The sequence below is a fragment of the Diabrotica virgifera genome, chromosome 3, assembly GCF_917563875.1.
Source record: "Diabrotica virgifera virgifera chromosome 3, PGI_DIABVI_V3a".
Lineage (NCBI taxonomy): Eukaryota > Metazoa > Arthropoda > Insecta > Coleoptera > Chrysomelidae > Diabrotica > Diabrotica virgifera.
In genome coordinates this window covers 179,146,276-179,168,541 of record NC_065445.1, presented here as the reverse complement: position 1 = coordinate 179,168,541, position 22,266 = coordinate 179,146,276, and the positions used below count along the sequence as shown (strand labels likewise).

Genomic DNA, 22,266 nt, shown 5'->3' with positions numbered 1-22,266 from the left:
TTGACATTACATCAAAATTGCCTATACCTACGGTCAATACGAACTGCAGTGCCTTAAAAATATTTTAAAGCACTAGTGCCTCTAACTAACGCTCGTATGAAGTGCTAAGAATTGCATTTTTAACACGGTTGTAGAAAAAATAAATTAAATGCGTAAAAAATCATCTGTCGATAGAAAAAGCGCGCAAAGTCAAAACATGTGCACACAGGCCAACCAACACACTCACTCTACTAACGGTTAAGATCTCATCTAGTATGTACTTTTAAATGACTTTTCAAATTACAATTTATTGAAAACTGCTTACAACAAATCTCGCACTTGTACGGTTTTTCTCCAGTGTTAGTTCTCAAATTTTTTGAATTAACACTTTCGCTGCGCATGACTCCGATCGAAGTCAAAAAGAGGTGATACACACGCGAGTAAGTACGCGAACTTATAGCTCGACGACCTTTTTCGCGCGTGTATCACAGCAAGTACGCGTACTTTAAGTCCGCCGTCGATCCAACAAGTTAAGTGAAATCTTACTCGTAACCCGTACGTGTATCACTGCCACGAGCCGCGAGCCTCGAGCCATCATGTTATTGCGTTTAAAGTTACACTTATATTTTCACTAATTAAGCAAATTGCCTAGAAATAATTCAATCGTTTATTGTTGAAAGGAGACAAGTTACATTTTATAAGTTTTGAGAAAACCGTAAAACACTATTTTAAGCTATACTAAATTATTTTTGATTATTTGTTTTTGAGTAAACCTAATTATTTATAGGCTGTTTTATCCTCCTGATGAAAATAATACCTTCGCTTATCTATGATATTTTGTTTGTTACCCACACTTTTCGATTACGTCTTTTTTTATTAGTATTAAAAATATATAACACGATAGGATACGATACGAAGTATATAATACGATAAAATTCTTAAATAGCACAAACCACCGACGGCGACCGCGATCTTTAAAACCCCGTACTTTAAGTCTGCCGTGTATCACCAAAGAATACTCCATCCAACTGGATGGAGTATTCTTTGGTATCACCGACGGCGAGCCGAGTAAGTCCGCGATCTTTAAACCCGCTATAATAGTGGTCCATTGCTAGGTGCGCATGACTCCGATCGAGGAGAGTAACACGTTGATTTTTAAGACGGTTTACTTATTACGACGCCGACGTTAGTTAATATTTGTCAGGGTGTGAGTGAAGACTTAGTGTCAAAACAGTTTAACCCGTTCTTTAGTGTGGTAGTTTCGTGATTCAAAATGGCGGAAAGTATACCGGGCCCTTCAAAGTGTAAAAAACAGATTCTTGTGTTTAAAAATCCACAAAAACTTTCCTCCAGACCTAGTACTTCAATCATTACTATGGTCAATAAGGGACGAACAAAGAGAAAGCGTTGCAAAATATGCTCCGAAAACAAAATTAGAAATCAGACAACATATCACTGCGAAAAATTTCTTGATCAACCCTAATTTTGTGTTGAGAATGCTTTAAAATCGCTCATACATGAATCAAATTTCTGTATTTTACAGAATAAATAAACTTATTTTTTCTAAAATTCCGTTATATAATAATAATTATTTTTCTAGAAAAAGTTCTCATTTGCCTTGTGCCGATTGGAGCCACTCAGCAATACACTAGAAATTCTTAGCCAGGTGCGCATGACTCCCATCGGAATCAAAAATTAAAATCACATTTTATAAATAAATATACACTTTATTTAATTAAATATTATTATATATTCTAATATCAATTACGATGACATTTTAGAAAAAAGTTATTGTCGCTCCTGGGTAATATCTCTCGAAAAAAATCAACAGCGAATGTGTTATGAGTACGTGCGTGTTTTTTTTTCTTTTTAAGATCGCAAAATCGAATGAAAATTAATAAATCCGATGCGTAAGAAAACATATGTCGATAGGAAAAGCGCGCAAAGTCAAAACACGTGCACACACTCACGCTACTAACGGTTAAGATCTTTTCTAGTATGTACTTTTAAATGACTTTTCAAATTACCGTTTACTGAAAACTGCTTACAACAAATCTCGCACTTGGGCCAGTGTGCACTCTTAAATGCTTTTTCAATTCACTTGTAGTACAAAACCGTTTTAAGCAAGTTTCACACTTGAATGGTTTTTCTCCAGTGTGCACTCTTAAATGTCTTTTCAAATTATGTGATCGACTAAATTGTTTAAAACAAATCTCGCACTTGTAAAGTTTTTCTCCAGTGTGTACGCTTAAATGTATTTTCAAATCAATTGCAATGCGAAATTGTTTTAAGCAAGTTTCACACTTATATGGTTTTTCTCCAGAGTGCACTCTCAAATGTGTTTTCAAATGACATGCTTGACTAAATTGCTTAAAACAAATCTCGCACTCGTAAAGTTTTTCTCCAGTGTGCACTCTTAAATGTATTTTCAAATCACTTGCAATACGAAATTGTTTTAAGCAAGTTTCACACTTGAATGGTTTTTCTCCAGTGTGCATTCTCAAATGTGTTTTTAAATTACATGCTTGACTAAATTGCTTAAAACAAATTTCACACTTGTAAGGTGTTTCTCCAGTGTGCACTCTCAAATGTCTTTTAAAAGTACCTTCTGTTCTAAACTGTATAAAACAGATATCGCACTTGTATGGCTTTTCTCCAGTGTGTACTCGCAAATGATTTTTTAAATGATCATTTCGAGAAAACTTCTTAAAACAAACTTCGCATTTGAAAGATCTCAGTCCATTCGCCACTTTCATATTTTGATCTAATGCTTTTCCTTCGTCTTGTCCTTTATAAGATGTATGTTTAGGTAGTGTCTCCATAATTTCCAATTTGCTCTTCTCTTGGGGATATCCTAAAAGACACACCAACAAATATAATACGAGCATTATTTTGTGTAAGCACCTGTCACTAGTAACCGTGAACGGTACTAGAGACAGGGCCAAGTAGTTTTGACAGTTGTCATTCGGTAGTTCTTAGTTTAGTCGTGATGAGCATAATGGCCATGTTTATTTAGATCTTTGTAGAATAAACGTTAAGTTGTAAACTGAGTATTATTAATACATAACAAGTATAAGGGAAAATTAATGTAAAAACAAACAAATACAATAATCAAATTAAAGGATAACAGAAATTTATTTAAGTGTTGCTACGCCTCTGGTAGTAAAATAATTTTTACTTTTAAAACCTTAATGAGTAACTTGTTCCTAAAATCATGTTTAGAATTTATTCAAAAACTAATGATGGCTTACGTATCCACGAGTTTGGACGAAATAGTAAAAAGAATCTCAGAGAACGGCAGTTCTCACCAGTGGCGCACAAGCTCCCTACCTACATGCGATACTATATTATATACCTACTCGAAATTTTCGATTGTCTAAATCTGACTGAATTGAAAAATGGGCCTAATCCTATCTTAAAGTTTAGGAGAATACTCGCCCATCCATATGTCAGCCATCGATTTTGGTCCAAGGGTGTGGCTTTTAAAGACCTCTCCATTTAGGGTCTGGTTTTCGGTTTCATCCCCAAAATTTAAGTCAGGCCTCGGCGGCTTCTGATAGTACTGATCATTACCTTTCCAATGCATGTCTAATTTTTAAAATCGGTTGTACCATTCAAAAGTTATCGAGCTCAGAAATTGGACTCAATTTCTATTTAAAAAGGGGAAAATGGTTTTACATAAATGTATGTGTGTGGAAAAGTTACACCGATTTGAATCTTTTTATGTGCTTCAAGAGGGGATCGGAGCCGATTCAGAACCGGTGTAATTTGTGACTTTTGACTATCCAAAATCCAGCTACAGGACTGGGTAGGTACAACATGGCATATTTTTGGGGTATGTATCTTAGGTTTAAAGAGAGACAGGAAAACCGCAAATACACCAAATCAATGGCGCTTGAATTGAGCTTTGAAATGGTGCCTAAGTGGTCAGGATCGGACATACACACGGCTCAGTATAGCCGAAAATCTGAAAAATTGACCTTTGAAAATTTTGGTTTTTCGACAATTACTCAAAATTTCAACCTACGAATTGCGCCAATAACTGAGCGTTTGCAGGAGGACTTTAGACGTCAACACATTGGTGTATAGCTCATCTGGGAAAATTCGAAATTTTAAGTTATAGGCCTCAAGTATGATCAAATCCAGTTCCTATGGGAAAAACGGTTTTTCAAGCTCACTAAATCCAATAATACCTTCAGTTATCATATTTGACCTTAGATGCATCAGACACTACTTGTCAATACCTTTCGCACTCATGTTTAGTGATCAAAATGGGTTAAGCAATATAGAAGTTATCGAGCGATTATCGACGAAATGGTCTAGTTGTAAATAAAATGGTTACGACGCTAAATTTGATTGGCCAATCCGAGTTCATTGGTCAGCCGCCATCACAATATTTTTTTCAATCTATTCCGAATAGAAAACAATCCGGTGGCTGGGGTATGAACTCGGATTGCCATATCATAAGTTTAGTGTCGATTTGTGTCACATATGTTCACAATATCTCAACACAACAATCACAAACTTTCGAAAATAATATCTCCTAAAGAAATGCTATCGGCTAGTCTAAGTATCCTAATTTCCAATTAAAATAAATAGGTAATACATAATTTATAGAAAAAAATCAATTTATTCTTTTAATTAAATTATAATTGATAAATTTAGAAGTTCGTCGGTCACAGTTTCTTACAATTCGCGTTTATTACAATTCAAACGTCTACCTGTCTAGGAGTCTAGGCATAAAATACTACTAAAAATATACAACGGTATCGGACCATTTGGCAGTTTTTGCCTCTGCTATTATTCTCCGCCGATGTAGAGACGATCCGACGGAGAGCTAGAGCCGAAAAATCATCGTCATAAGTAATATGGAGTTTTTCCTGTCCATTGTATATTTACAATTATGACCCCTTTCAGGCTGACACCTCAGTGGATACAGGAAGTAGCAATAAGGGATGAAAGGGGAAAATTAGTGCAGTCATTGAAGGTTTTCACCTGCTTTTTTGTTAAACCTCCATCGATTTGCATGAAAATTGGTGACTAGTTAGAGCATACGTCAAGAAACAAAACTAATATGGTGCCAACTTCCACTTGTACCCTGGGGGTGGATACCACCCCTTTTCTGGGGTGAAAACTATTTTATTAAAAATAACCCCACAAATCGATAGAAGGACAAATTTTAAGTAAAATTTGTTATATCAAGTTATTAAAATAAATCAATACTTTTTGAGTTATTAAAGACCAAATACATATTTGAATTTTTCGTGAAACAAATGCATGGTGTAAAGCGGTTTTTCATAAATAATTCAAAAACTGTAAGTTTTACCAAAAAAGTTATAATTATCAAAATTGAAGATAGTAAAAAATAAGATTTCTTATTCGAGAAACCTTTGAGAATTAATTAAAAGTGAGTTATAGGTGATAACTTACTTTTAATTAATTCTAAAAGGTCTTTCACGTAAAGAATCTATTCGATTTTTTATTATCTTCAATTTTGGTAATCATAACTATTTTGTTAAAACTTATAGTAGGAGATAGAAGCGGATTTTGTGCGTGATAAGTAATATGGAAAAACTATACGGGGATATGTTGAATTAGTTGTGTACATGACTCTCACCAAGGGCCGGAAACCAGAGTGGGGGCCGAGGGTAGTTATAAGGGGTGAAAGTAGCGGTTTTTATTATTTTTTTTGTGACGCTCATGATCGAGATAGTGCACCAAAATTTGGGAATAAGCAGGTCATGACGTAACTAAGTAAAATCTCTAGTGGCGGAACGCTGCGTGGCCGACAAAGAGGTGGGGGTAGGGTTGAATATAAAAAATATAAAGGGTTTTTTGCGACGTTCGTGATTGAGATAGTGGATCAAAATTTGGGAATAAGTAGTCCATGAAATTACTAAGTCAAATCTCCAGAGCCGGAAACCAGAGTGGGTGACGAGGGTAGTTATAAGGGTCAAAGTCGCCGTTTTTATTATTTTTTTTTGTGACGCTCATGATCGAGATAGTGCACCAAAATTTGGGAATCAGTAGGTCATGACGTAACTAAGTAAAATCTCCAGGGGAGGCACGCTGCGTGGCCGACAAAGGGGTGGGCAGGGGCGAATACAAAAATATAAGGGATTTTTTGCGACGTTCGTGATTGAGAGAGTGCACCAAAATTTGGGAACAAGTAGACCATGACATAACTAAGTAAAATCCTCAGAGCCGGAATGCCGAGGTGGGGGACGAGGGTAGTTATGAGGGGTCAAAGTCGCCGATTTTATTATTTTTTTGTGACGCTCATGATCGAGATAGTGCACCAAAATTTGGGAATAAGTAGGTCATGAGGTAACTAAGTACAATCTCCAGAAGTGGAACGCTGCGTAGCCGATAAAGGGGTGGGTGAAGGTGTGAATATAAAAAGTATAAGAGGTTTTTTGTGACGTGCTAGATTGAGATAGTGCACCAAAATTTGGGATTAAGTAGACCATGACTTAGCTAAGTAAAATCCCCAGAGCCAGAAACCAGAGATGGGGATGAGGGTAGTTTTAAGGGGTCAAAGTCGCAGTGTGTATTATTTTTTTTTTGTGACCCGGCACAACATTTGTCCCCCACGCAATGTTCCGCCCCTGGAGATTTAACTTAGTAATTTCATGATTTACTTATTCCCAAATTTTGGTGCACTCGATCACGAAAGGCAAAAAAACCCCCATATATTTTTATACTCGCCCCTACCCACCACCTCTTTGGTACCCCAAGCAGCGTTCCGCCCCTGGAGATTTTACTTAGTTACCTCATGACCTACTTACTGTTGGAATTCAACTTTATTATTTTTGTTAAGTGTTAGAATACACATGTGGGGTCTCTTTTCATGGGTGGGCCAATTCTCCGAATGCATTAGGGCGATAAACTCTTACCTAAGATTGCACATGTTACAAGGGATGTGAATGCCAGAACTGTATGTTAGTGTTAGTTCTGCGTTCGATAAGTAGTCTCGAAGTATACGTTGTAGAAGACACATCTTAATTTCTTTGTTTGTATATTATTATAATACGGTTCGGTTATAAAATAAATAGTTTGTTTAGTATTATTTGTACCTTTTATTATCTATTATTTCTAATAGGTTCTGGGCTCAGTTACGTTGTTAGCTCACCTGTATTAAGATAATAATTAAAAGTGTACAGTCGCGAAATTTTCGTGTTAACCGAATACATAATGGCGGAGAGTGCGAAATATAACGTCGAAAAGTTGAACGGCAAGAACTATCAATCCTGGAGTTATTTAGTGAAAATGTTACTCATCAATGCTGATCTATGGGAAATAGTTTCGAGTGAGTTACCGTTAGAAGCAGATCGAAGCAGTTCTTGGAAAAAACAAAATGATAAAACTTTGTCAACTATAGCCTTACTTGTTGACGTTAATCAATTAGTGCATATCCGGAACAGGGAATTCGCGCGAGATGCGTGGGTAGCGCTAAGGGAGTATCATCAGAAATCAAGTTTGTCTAGTATGGTGTTTTTGTTAAAGCAAATCTGTAGGCTATCGCTAGAGAATGGTGATATGGAAGCACACATTAGTTTATTCCTAGAATCGTTGAATAAACTGGCCGCCTTAGGGGAAGAAATTAAGGACAGGTTCTCAGCAGGAATTTTGCTGGGAAGTCTTCCAGACTCATACAGTTTTTTGATTACAGCGCTAGAAAGTAGGCCATCGAGTGAATTTACTCTAGAATTTGTTACGAGTAAATTAATAGATGAGTACAGGAGACGTCAGGGAGCTTTGGGAAGAAATCAGGAGGAGTCGGTGATGAAGTCAGTATACGAGGGTAACAAAAATAATGGTACTGCAAGGACAGAAGCAAGGCAGTGTTATTTTTGTAACCGGAAGGGCCATTTTAAACGAGACTGCTTTAAGTACAAAGCGTTTAAGAAGGAAAAGGCCAATAAAGTCACTGAAGGTACTGATGATGCATGTTGTATGGTCAATTATAGCTCAAGGGACGGAAAAAGGGATTCTGCTTCGTGGTATGTGGACTCAGGAGCTTCGAGCCACATCGTTAATTACAAAGGATTCTATACCCAATTTGACGGTAGCAGAAAAGGCGTTGTAAGTTTGGCGGAGAAAGGGCAATACTCCGAGGTTCAGGGTATAGGAACAGGACTTATTGAGTGCGTGACTGGATCGGGAGTGGAAAATTTAAAAATCGACGAAGTGTTGTATGTGCCGGGATTAGACTCAAATCTGCTTTCGGTGAAAAAGCTAACAAGTGCGGGACATAATGTGCAATTCGATAAAAACGAGTGTAAAATCGCCTTACACGGAAAAGTCGTCGCGAGTGCGGTGCCTTCACCGGACTTATACAAACTTTCAACTGTGGACCATGGATTGAGTGCTGTGGAGCACTCCAGCAACTGTCAACATGCATGGCATAGACGGTTTGGACACAGGGACATGGATGCAGTCAAACACTTAATGGAAAAGAAAATGGCAGTCGGGATTGATATGACAGACTGTAGGATTAGGGAAACTTGTGAATGCTGTATGAAAGGTAAAATTTTACGTAAGAGTTTTCCAAAATTTTCTCATAGCAATACATTTAATATTCTTGACTTATTACATTCGGATATTTGCGGGCCCATGAAGACTGTTACTCCAGGGGGTAAACGTTATATTTTGACTTTAATTGATGATTTTTCTAGATATACAACTATATATTTATTAAATCATAAAAATGAAGCGGTAAAATGTATAAAAGAGTTTATAGAATTTGCGAGTAATCAGTTAGGTAGGGTTCCAAAAGTAATTAGGTCGGATAGGGGTGGCGAGTACGTAAATAATAATTTAAGGGAATTTTTAAAGGGTAAAGGTATAAAAATTCAATATACAGCGGGGTACTCTCCAGAACAAAACGGGGTTGCAGAGAGAAAGAATCGATCTCTAGTTGAAATGGCTAGGTGCATGTTAATCGATGCGGGTTTAGCAAAGAAATTTTGGGGGGAAGCGATAGTGACAGCCAATTATTTGCAAAATCGATTACCTACTAAGTCGAAAGAAAAAACGCCCTATGAATTGTGGCATAAAGTAACACCGAATGTGTCGAATTTGCAAATATTTGGGTCTACGGTTTATGGCCACATTCCCAAAGAAAAAATAAAGGATAAATTTGATCCAAAAGGTGAGTCACTGATATTTGTAGGTTACTCTGATGAATCAAAAGCATATAGATTGTTAAATGTAGATACAGAACGTATTACAATTAGCCGTAGTGTGGTGTTTTCCAAGAGAAATATATGCGTCGAGAAAAAGGAGGCAAAAAGTGAGGAAATATCCATTGGGTCCATGATGGAACGGAAGAAAATAGAGCCAAACGACGTAGAAGACAGAGAGGTTGCACATTTTGAAAACACAGAGGAAATAGAAAATTCTACGGACACATCTAACACGTATGAGAGCTTAAGTTGGGAAGAATCCCATGACGATGACGGTGATTCTATCAATTAGATACAGATCTCGATATAGAGAATTCAGATGATCGTAGATCTAGCAGAATAAATAAAGGTATCCCACCTGAGCGCTACATAGCAAAGTTGAGAAAATTCCAAGAAGAAGAACCAAGAAACTTTAAAGAAGCGCTTGAAAGAAGTGATAGTGAAAAATGGAAGCAAGCTATGCAAGAGAAAATCACGTCATTACGGAAAATTTTTTGTAAAAGCAATATTGATATATATTTATATATCAAGGTAATAAATCATGAAAGGGTTTACGTACTTATATACGTGGATGACATTTTAATAGCAGCAAAGGATTCACAGGTAATAATTGATATATTTGAAGAGAAACTAAAATGTGATTTTTGTATAAGGAGTTTGGGATTATTACAAGATTATTTAGGTATGAAGATTGAAATGTGCGATAAAGGGATATGTAGTTTAAATCAGGCCAGTTGTATTGACAAATTCCTGAACAAGTTTATGATGAAAGATGGAAAAGAGTTCAATATACCGCTGGATGTTGGATACTATAAGCCTAGCAGAGAAAAGCCGGTGAAAAACAGTGAAATATATCAACAATTGATTGGTGGTTTATTATATATTGCGGTAAATACTAGACCAGATATATTGGCAAGCGTCACCATACTAAGCCAACAGAATAAAAATCCAAATGAAGTAGATTGGAACGAAGCAAAGAGGGCGTTAAGATATTTAAATAAAATAAAATATAAAAAGCTTATTTTAGGACAAGAAGGAACAGATAGCGCATTATACGGCTATGCAGGCGCTGACTGGGCAGAAGACAAAGAGAACAGAACATCAAATAGCGGCTATATATTTTTATTACGGGGTTCGCCTATAAATTGGGGATGTAGAAAACAGAATTGCGTGTCTCTATCATCAACTGAAGCAGAGTACATAGCATTGGCTGAAGGATGTCAGGAAGCAATTTGGTTAAAACAGGTTATAAAGGAATTTGTGGGTTTAGAGCCGGAATTAGTTATATAGAAAAAGGGGTTGTTAACTTTAGGTATTGTCCTACCGAGGATATGATAGCCGATATGTTGACTAAGCCGCTGTATAGGGTTAAGTTAGAGTACTTAAGTAGTAAAGGGGGTCTGTTTGACTAATTCAAAAATAATTTTAGTTGCGAGGGGATGTTGGAATTCAACTTTATTATTTTTGTTAAGTGTTAGAATACACATGTGGGGTCTCTTTTCATGGGTGGGCCAATTCTCCGAATGCATTAGGGCGATAAACTCTTACCTAAGATTGCACATGTTACAAGGGATGTGAATGCCAGAACTGTATGTTAGTGTTAGTTCTGCGTTCGATAAGTAGTCTCGAAGTATACGTTGTAGAAGACACATCTTAATTTCTTTGTTTGTATATTATTATAATACGGTTCGGTTATAAAATAAATAGTTTGTTTAGTATTATTTGTACCTTTTATTATCTATTATTTCTAATACTTACTCCCAAATTTTGGTGCACTATCTCCATCATGAGCGCCACAAAAAAAAAAATAATAAGAACCGCGACTTTTACCCCTTATAACAACCCTCGTCCGCCACTCTAGTTTCCGCCTCTGGGGATATTACTTAGTTATGTCATGGTCTACTTATTCTCAAATTTTGGTGCACTATCTGACTCAATAACGTCGCAAAAAACCCCTTACATTTTTTTATATTCACCCCTGCCCCACCCCTTTGTCGGCCACGCAGCGTTCCACTCCTGGAGATTTTACTTAGTTACGTCATGACCTACTTATTCCCAAATTTTGGTGCACAATCTCGATCATGAGCGTCACAAAAAAAAAATAATAAAAAACGGGACTTTGGCCCCTTATAACTACCTTCCTCCTCCACTCTGGTTTCACTTATTTGTCATGGTCTACTTATACCCAAATTTTGGTGCACTATCTCAATTACGAACGTCGTAAAAAACCCCTTATATTTTTATATTTACCCCTACCCACACCCCTTTGTCGGCCACGCAGCGTTGCGCCCCTAGAGATTTTACTTAGGTACGTCATGACCTACTTATTCGCAAATTTTGGTGCACTACCTCGATCATGAGCGTCACAAAAAAATAATAAAAACCGCGACTTTAACCCCTTATAACTACCCTCGACCCCCACTCTGGTTTCCGGCCGTTGGTGAAAGTCATGTACACAACTAATTCAACATATCCCCGTATAGTTTTTCCATATTACTTATCACGCACAAAATCCGCTCCCAGCTCTTGGACTACTACAGTTTTTGAATTATTTATGAGAAACCGCTTTACACCATGCATTTGTTTCACGAAAAATTCAAATATTTGATCTTTAATAACTCAAAAAGTATTGATTTATTTTAATAATTTCATATAACAAATTTTGCTTACAATTTATCCCTCTATCGATTAGTGGGATTATTTTTAATAAAATAGTTTTCACCCCTGAGGAGGGGTGGCATCCATCCCTAAGGTAAAAGCGCAAGTTGGCACCATATCAGTTTTGTTTCTTAAGGTATGCTCTAACTACTCACCAATTTTCATGCAAATCGATGGAGGTTCAACAAAATAGGAGGTTGAAAACCTTTAGTGACTGCACTCATTTTCCCCTTTCATCCCTTATTGCTACTTCCTGTATCCACTGAGGTGTCAGCCTGAAAGGGGTCATAATTGTAAATATACAATGGACAGGAAAAACTCCATATTACTTATGACGATGATTTCTCGGCCTAGCTCTTAGACTAGTCAGTCAAACGTTCTTGTATATGTATATGTTCATGTATAGCAAAATCTGCCGATTGTTCTTAGCCGAGCCGACTGGAATGTGCCGATTTAATGCGGATCTTCCTTCACGCAACTAACGGTTAAGATCTTTTCTAGTATGTACTTTTAAATGAGAGATTTGTTGTAAGGAGTGTTCAGTAAATTACAATTTACTGAAAACTGCTTACAACAAACCTCGCACTTGTACGGTTTTTCTCCAGTGTGCGTTCTCAAATTTTTTGCATTAACACTTTCGCTGCGCATGACTCCGATCGGAGCCAAAGTGGTTCCTTGCTAGGTGCGCATGACTCCGATCGAGGACAGTAACACGTTGATTTTTAAGACGGTTTACTTATTACGACGCCGACGTTAGTTAATGTTTGTCAGGGTGTGAGTGAAGACTTAGTGTCAAACATTTTTACCCGTTCTTTACTGTGGTAGTTTCGTGATTCAAAATGGCGGAAAGTATACCGGGACCTTCAAAGTGTAAAAAACAGAAACTTGTGTTTAAAAATCCACAACAAATTTCCTCCAGACATAGTATTTCAATCATTACTATAGTCAATAAGGGACAAACAAAGAGAAAGCGTTGCAAAATATGCTCCGAAAACAAAATTAGAAAGCAGACAACATATCACTGCGAAAAATGTCCTGATCAACCCGGATTTTGTGTTGAGAATGCTTTGAAATCGCTCATACATGAATCAAATTTCTGTATTTTACAGAATAAATAAACTTATTTTTTCTAAAATTCCGTTATATAATAATAATTATTTTTCTAGAAAAAGTTCTAATTTGCCTTGTGCCGATTGGAGCCACTCAGCAATACACTAGAAATTCTTAGCCAGGTGCGCATGACTCCCATCGGAGACAAAAATTCAAATCACATTTTATAAATAATTATACACTTTATTTAATTAATTTAACAGTATTATATATTCTAATATCAATTATTACAATGACATTTTACAAAAAAAAAAGGTTTTTGACGCTCCTGTGTAATATCTCCCGAAAAAAGTCAGCAGCGAAAGTGTTAGGAGTACGTCTGTGTTTTTTTTTTCGTTTTAAAGATGTGCAAAATCGAATGAAAATTCCGATGCGTAAGAAAACATCTGTCAATAGAAAAAGCGCGCAAAGTCAAAACATGTGCACACAGGCCAACCAACACACTCACTCTACTAACGGTTAAGATCTCTTCTAGTATGTACTTTTAAATGACTTTTCAAATTACAATTTACTGAAAACTGCTTACAACAAATCTCGCACTTGTACGGTTTTTCTCCAGTGTGCACTCTTAAATGCGTTTTCAATTCACTTGTAGTACAAAACCGTTTTAAGCAAGTTTCACACTTAAATGGCTTTTCTCCAGTGTGCGCTCTCAAATGCCTTTTCAAACTACAGTGGAACCCCGATAAGTCGGCCCCCGATAACCCGGAACTCCGGCTAACCCGGACCGATTTTTATCAGACAAACATTTCAACAATAAAAATGTATTGCTGTTACAAAATCTCGTAAACCTAATTCATTCATTTGGTGACGTCAATAGGGCTTTTCATTCACAGTCATTTGTTTCGAGCTTCTGTCATATGTCGTATAATCCGTGTAAATAAATATTATACACAGATTATACAACATTTGACAGAAGCTCGAAACAAATGACAATCGATGAAAAGCCCTATATACGAACGAAACGATTGATGAATCCGACATTACTGAAAATATCAGGGCAATCAGGGTGCAGATGGGACCCTGTCGCGCAATTCGCAGCAAATAAAATAGTCGTATGTTTTTGGCTTCATTTTATTTCGTTTATACATACGCATTTTCAAGGTTCACGAGGTTTTGTACCAACTCTATGTAATATAATATTTGAGAGATAATGGAACCGGATTGAACTACATATAACATAGTAAAAATGACTCATGGTACACCACATTCATTGTCGAAAACAACATGCACCTGTATTATCCTTTATTTTTTTGAAACTGTCTGTGTTAGCATTGTTTAGAAAAGACTATTAAAATTCTTTTTTTAACAATGGTCTTAGTCATCACTTTTATTAAATAACATAACATCAGAGACGGTATTATGTGTAGTAAAGTCGTATTATTGTTCGCTTCCGTTTTGTAATCGTTCGTAAATTTATTCAGATTTTGTGTTTGTGTGTCTTTTGTCTATAAGGGCAACAAAACGTAAAAATGTTGTAGTGACAATGGAAAAGAAACTAGAAGCATTAAGTAGAATTGATAAAGGTGAATCTTGCAGCATTATATTATGGTGTCGGTACATCTACAGTATCGGATTGGAAGAAAAATAGAACTAAAATCGAAGAATTTTTTTTTTCAAAATGATAACAAAAGACAGTTTAATCGGTGCAAAGCTAATAAAGCTAAGAATGAGACTTTTGACGACGCTTTGTATGTGTGGTTTTGTGTGGAATGCGAACGTGGTTTACCAGTGTCTGTGTGACAATTATAACGGAGTTTATCTGTAAGCATACCATATTTTATTAATTTTTACCATTTTCTCCGGCTAACCCGGATTTTCGATAACCCGGATCGGCCGCGGTCCCAATTAATCCGAGTTAACGGGGTTCCACTGTATTTGATTGACTAAATTGTTTAAAACAAGTCTCGCACTTGTAAAGTTTTTCTCCAGTGTGTACGCTTAAATGTATTTTCAAATCACTTGCAATGCGAAATTGTTTTAAGCAAGTTTCACACTTGTATGGTTTTTCTCCAGTGTGCACTCTCAAATGTGTTTTCAAATTATTTGATTGACTAAATTGTTTAAAACAAATCTCGCACTTGTAAAGTTTTTCTCCAGTGTGTACGCTTAAATGTATTTTCAAATCACTCGCAATGCGAAATTGTTTTAAGCAAGTTTCACACTTGTATGGTTTTTCTCCAGTGTGCACTCTCAAATGTGTTTTCAAATTACATGCTTGACTAAACTGCTTAAAACAAATTTCACACTTGTAAGGTGTTTTTCCAGTGTGTAGTCTCAAATGTGTTTCTAAATTATCTGCTGTACTAAAACGTTTAAAACAAATCTCGCACTTGTATGGTTTTTCTCCAGTGTGCATTCTCAAATGTATCTTCAAATTACACGCTTAACTAAATTGCTTAAAACAAATTTCACACTTGTAAGGTGTTTCTAAAGTGTGTACTCTCAAATGTGTTTCTAAATTATCTGCTGTACTAAAACATTTAAAACAAATCTCGCACTTGTATGGTTTTTTTCCAGTGTGAATTCTCAAATGTATTTTTAAATCCTTTGCAGTACGAAATTGTTTTAAGCAAGTTCCACACTTGTATCGCTTTTCTCCAGTGTGCACTCTCAACTGTGTTTTCAAATTACATGCTTGACTAAACTGCTTAAAACAAATTTCACACTTGTAAGGTGTTTCTCCAGTGTGTACTCTCAAATGTGTTTCTAAATTACCTGCTGTACTAAAACGTTTAAGACAAATCTCGCACTTGTATGGTTTTTCTCCAGTGTGAATTCTCAAATGTATTTTCAAATCCTTTGCAGTACGAAATTGTTTTAAGCAAGTTTCACACTTGTACGGCTTTCCCCACTGTGTATTTTCAAATGTGTTTTTAAACTACTTGACTGGTTAAAATGCTTACAACAAATTTTACACTTGTATGGTTTTTCTCCAGTGTGTATTCGCAAATGTATTTTCAAATTCTTTGCAGTACGAAATTGTTTTAAGCATGTTTCACACTTGTATGGTTTTTCTCCAGTGTGCACTGTCAAATGTGTTTTCAAATTGCATGCTTGACTAAACTGCTTAAAACAAATTTCACACTTGTAAGGTGTTTCTCCAGTGTGTACTCTCAAATGTGTTTCTAAATTACCTGCTGTACTAAAACGTTTAAGACAAATCTCGCACTTGTATGGTTTTTCTCCAGTGTGAATTCTCAAATGTATTTTCAAATCCTTTGCAGTACGAAATTGTTTTAAGCAAGTTTCACACTTGTACGGTTTTTCCCCACTGTGTATTTTCAAATGTGTTTTTAAACTACTTGACTGGTTAAAATGCTTACAACAAATTTTACACTTGTATGGTTTTTCTCCAGTGTGTATTCGCAAATGTATTTTCAAATTCTTTGCAGTACGAAATTTTTTTAAGCATGTTTCACACTTGTATGGTTTTTCTCCAGTGTGCACTGTCAAATGTGTTTTCAAATTGCATGCTTGACTAAACTGCTTAAAACAAATTTCACACTTGTAAGGTGTTTCTTCAGTGTGTACTCTCAAATGTGTTTCTAAATTATCTGCTGTAATAAAACGTTTAAAACAAATCTCGCACTTGTATGGTTTTTCTCCAGTGTGCATTGTCAAATGTATCTTCAAATTACACGCTTGACTAAATTGTTTAAAACAAATTTCACACTTGTAAGGTATTTCTCCAGTGTGTACTCTCAAATGTGTTTCTAAATTATCTGCTGTACTAAAACGTTTAAGACAAATCTCGCACTTGTATGGTTTTTCTCCAGTGTGAATTCTCAAATGTATTTTCAAATCCTTTGCAGTACGAAATTGTTTTAAGCAAGTTTCACACCTATACGGTTTTTCCTCACTGTGCATTTTCAAATGTGTTTTTAAACTACTTGACTGGTTAAAATGCTTACAACAAATTTTACACTTGTATGGTTTTTCTTCAGTGTGTATTCGCAAATGATTTTTTAAATGATCATTTCGAGAAAACTTCTTAAAACAAACTTCGCATTTGAAAGATCTCAGTCCATTCGCCACTTTCATATTTTGATCTAATGCTTTTCCTTCGACTTGTCCTTCGTAAGATGAATGTTGAGGTAGTGTCTCCATAATTTCCAATTTGCTCTCCTCTTGGATATAACCTAAAATACAAACCAACAAATATAATATGAGTATAAGGGAAAGTTAATGTAAAAAACAAATGAATCGCCCAGTTGCAAAACTCGTTATGTCAATTTTTCAAAATTTTGAGAAACATCCAAAAACGTAAAATAAAAAGTAATGTATATTGAAAGCTGCTTTCACATTTTTACTAAAGGTTTGTACATTATAATGTATGTTCAGTGTCCTAAAAAAGATATGTTAACATTTAAGGGGACTTTAAGAGGGGTTTATTTTGCACATAACGAGTTTTGTTATAGTATACTGGATTAAACGAGTTTTGTTCGTTTTAGTTTTAGGGAGAATTAAATGTGCTTAAAATTTTATGGCGTTTCGTTCTTCTTGGGAACGAGTCGGAACAGATAGAAAAGAACTGATTTAAGCGCGAAGAATAGGCGGATTAGATGTAACAGTTTTATATTTTCATATATATTTTCAGTCGGTATTAACATCTAGAGGCGACCGGACGTATGTTTGGGATAATTGAAAAGAACGCGAATTAAAGAGACACTTTAATAGGATGTACTTATACAGAGTGTTCGTAAATAAATATGACAAACGTTAAGGGGTAATTCTATATGAAAAAATAATGACAGTTTGCTCTATAAACGTATGTCCGCAAATGCTTCGTTTCCGAGATACGGGGTATTGAAATTTTTATTTCAAACTGCCAATTTACGTATTGCCCAAGACCGGTTGAGATATGAAAATGAAATTTGGTGGGTTTTAAGAGCTAGTTATGCCACATTTTTTGATATACAATTAAGACTTTTGTATACATCATTGGCGCACCTACGGGTAATGGTCTTGATTTTTTTTAAGAAAAAAATAGTACAGCATTGAGATATTTCAAATTCAAAGTCATTTTTAAATTCCACGTTAAATTTTCGATAAAAAACCTCTCTTGTCGTATTTTCGTATGGTGCACCGTTTTTATGCAAAAAAAATAAAACATCTTGGCGCGTATTTTTCATTTCTTAATACATTATCAAGAACTATCCAAAATAATACTACTAAATTAGAACCATAACAAAAAATATTACTAATATGATTTTAACTAGGAGCAAAGTTACAAGAAATGTTCAAAATGACCTCCTTCACTGGTGACAGAAGAATTTTATATTCATCGCGCGCGTACGGGTAATGGTCCGATTTTTTTTAAGAAAAAAACATAGTACGCCACTGAGATGTCAAACTAAAAATCATTTTTGGATTCCTCGTATACTTGGTGACAAAAAATATATCTTGCCTTTTTTCATACAAGGCGGTGTTTTTATACAAAAAAAATAAAACATCTTAACACTAACAAAGTATTCGAGGTAGTTTCCATACGCATAGAAACTTACTACAAATACTTTGTAAACGTTAAGATGTTTTATTTTTTACATAAAAACGACTCTTCATTTTTTTTAATTTGAAATATATTAGTGGTGTACAATTTTTTCTTTAAAAAAATTCAGGCCATTACCCGTACGCGTGCCAATGATGAATATAAAATTCTACTGTCACCTCTAAAGAAGGTCATTTTAAACAAGAAATTTATACCTAGTTAAATCTTAGCAGTGATATTTTCTGTTATTGTTCTAGTTTAGTATTATTGTATTGGATAGTTGTTGATAATAGTAGAGGAGCTTATACAGTGTATCTGCGTAACTTGGAATCATATGGGAAACTTTTTTATTATCAATTTTACGACAAAAAGTTATTCTTCATAAAGTGCTCGGCATGGTCTAAAACCTAAGATTCAATCATCAGACATCAAAATTTATTAACAGTATACGAAGTATGTCAAAAAGTATGAAGTTCGCTCAAGAGAAAAGTACCTTTATATTTCACAATATCGAAAATTGTAATTAAAAAAAGTTGTTGGTAATCAAAAATTATGTTATAATATGGAATTTAATTCTTCTAATTAAAAAAAAATATGAAATTTCTTTTTAAATGGCGGGTACCCAACATCATTTTTATTACGATAACTACTTTATTATTAATTTTACGAAAAAAAATATTCTTTATAAAAAGTTCTGCATAGTCTAATAACTAAGACGCAATTATAAGATATCAAATTTTATCAATTTTATACGAGGTATGTCAAAAAATATGAATTTCGCTCAAGAGTAAAGAACCTTTATTTTTCAATTAGAAGGATGTAATTGAATATTGAAACACAATTTTAAATTCCGAAAAACTTCAGGAAAAATAAATGTCTTTACTCCTGAACGAAATTCATATTTTTTGACATACCTCGTATAAAATTGAAAAAAATTTATATCTTATAATAGCGTCTTAGTTGTTAGACAAAGTAGACGTTTTTATAAAGATTACCTTTTTTTTCTTAAAATTAATAATAACTGAGTTATCGTAATAAAAATAATGCTGGGTATCCGTAATTTTTTTTTTTCAATTAGAAGAATGTAATTGCATATTAGAACATAATTTTTAATTCCAAATAACTTTCCTCTTTAACAATTTTCGAGATTTTGAAATATAAAAGTACTTTCCTCTTGAGCGAAATTCATATTTTTTGACATACCTCGTATCATGTCGATAAAATTTGATATCTGATGATTGAATCTTAGGTGTTAGACCACGCTCTTGCTCTGACGAATAACTTTTTTCGTAAAATTGATAATAAAAAAGTTTCCCATATGGTTCCAAGTTAGGCAGACACACTGATGTCGATTTGCACCGATATGTTTAATGGATAAAAATTATTGGATATGCCCGATCTAATCTTGTTCTAACTATAATTACTTAATTAATAATTACAAAATTACATTTTTTTCATGAATTTAAAAAAAAATTCGACCCAGGCAGATATTATTTCAGATTTTTTGGATCATTTTAAACAAAAAAGGTCTTTTGTAATTTGTCTCTAAAGTTGATCGTTCTTGAGTTATAAACAATTTAAAACTGAAAAAAGAACGAAAGATGACAATTTTCAAGGCTCAAAAACACAAGTAAAAAATATCAACATAAAATTCTTTATAAAACGTATATTAGTTAAAATCCCTGTACAGGGCTACATCAAAGACATAACTAGTTTTCAATCGGTTGACCGATCATCATCAGTGTAATCTTAGAATCTAACATGCTAACCACCAAAGTAAAAAATGTTTGGGTGTAAACCCTTTATAATTGATCCCGTCATAGGAACATATGAAAAAGATGTGATTTATAACATGACACTTGCTTACATACAGCCATGATGTGAACTAGTCAAATTAAGCTTATTGGTACATTGGGCGTAAAACATTGGATATTTTATACATCCATGTTATAAATCACATCTTTTTCATATGTTTCTATGACGGATCAATTATAAAGGGTTTATACCCAAATATTTTTTACTTTGGTGGTTAGCATGTTAGATTCTAGGATTACACTGATGATGATCGGTCAACCGATTGAAAACTAGTTATGTCTTTGATGTAGCCCTGTATAGGGATTTTAACTAATATACCTTTTATAAAGGATTTTATGTTTTTATAATGGTATACAGCCAACTACAGGAAATTTTTCCTCGTGGATTTAAAAAATATCATTTTTGTAATCATCAAGTACATAAATTCAAGTTCAAACCTTTTTCTATCAGGTCTCGATAATAATTTTTTATTCTAAAACATATTTTTTTAATTGTTAATGTGGAAGGTTTCTTATGAAGAGACGGGCATTAACAACTAAAAAACAATGTTGTCAGAATGAAGTAAGTCCAAAAGATTTATCAAGAACTGATAGAATAAAGTTTGAACTTGAATTTATGTACTTCGTAATTTCAAAAATGATATTTTATACTTATGTTTTTGAGCCTTGAAAATCGTCATCTTTCGTTCTTTTTTCAGTTTTAAATTGTTTATAACTAGAGAACGATCAACTTTAGAGAAAAATTACAAAAGACCTTTTTTGTTTAGAATGACCTAAAAAATCTGAAATGCCTGGGTCGAAATATTTTTTTTATTTATAAAAAATGTCATGTTTTAATTATTAATTAATCATAGTTATAACAAGATAAGATCGGGCAACCCTTGTTTTTTGTAATTGTTAATATGCGAAATTACATATCCAATAATTTCTATCCATTAAACAGATCGGTGCAAATCGATCTTATATCGTATCTTAGGGCCGGTTGTTCGAAGGTCAATCAAAAATGGAATCAAATGATCATTATCAAATATTTAATTACTGTCACCAACTGTCAATGTCAACTTTGTTTGGGTTGCTGAAAACATAATTAATTACAATTATGAGATTTATTAATCAATTATGTTAATAATTGTTGTTAATTAATAATTAATTAATTAATCAATTATGTTAATTATCATAATGATAATTAACATAATTGATTACAATCAACTGATTGACGTACGAGTGAGGGGTGTTATTATTTGATGGTTGTTAAGGGGACTTAATTATAATCAACTTCTTGATTAGCGTTCGAACAACCGGCCGGGCCCTTAGACTATAATGTATTAAGAAGTGAAAAATACGCACTAGGACGTTTTATTTTTTTTTTGCATAAAAACGGTGCACCATATGAAAATACTAGAAGAGAGGTTTTTTATCGAAAATTAAACGTGGAATTTAAAAATGATTTTTAATTTGACATAACTCAGTGGCGTACTATTTTTTTCTTTAAAAAATTCAGACGATTACCCATATGCGCGCCAATGATGCTTACAAAATTCGTAATTGTATGTCAAAAAATGCACAATAATTACCTCTTAAAACATACTTACATTGTCATACTTATTTACTAACACCCTGTATATTGACGAGCCAGTCATATAAACGCGATTATTTCCAAGTACATTTCTTTTTGTAAGAACCAGCAAATTGTGGCCGCTTTAATTTCACATAATTACTTTTACATTTCGTCAACTTATCAGTAATCTATAATTTAGTTGTCTATTTTATTAATTAAAACTGTTAAGCATCATACGGACTTTTATTACGAGTGTCTTTAAAGAATCCTGCATACAGTCGGAAAAATGAAAAAATACCCATGAACGAACATATAAAACACGCTTTATTTTCCTGTCACCGTGTCACAAAGAAAATTGTCCAGTGCAAGTACATTTCACAATAATTATTACATGTACTTGCGCTGGATAATTTTTTGTGTGACACGGTGACAGGAAAATACAGCGTGTTTTATATGTTCGTTCATGGG

At 34.4% G+C, this 22,266-nt stretch overlaps 1 protein-coding gene across 2 annotated transcripts in view; it reads right to left on the bottom strand.

Annotated features, from left to right (window-relative positions):
• Positions 1–22,266, bottom strand: part of LOC126882240 (zinc finger protein 235-like) — a 98,036-nt gene that overhangs the window by 39,308 nt on the left and 36,462 nt on the right. Inside the window, exon 2 of one of the 2 annotated variants that reach the window (XM_050647062.1) lies at positions 13,111–17,077. The exons of the other annotated variant lie outside the window; for it this stretch is intronic. Within the exon in view, the coding sequence (XP_050503019.1) occupies positions 15,756–17,077 (1,322 nt within the window). The 3' untranslated portion in view covers positions 13,111–15,755. Of the gene's footprint in view, positions 1–13,110; positions 17,078–22,266 lie in introns of those variants that run through there. 2 annotated transcript variants of the gene reach the window in all.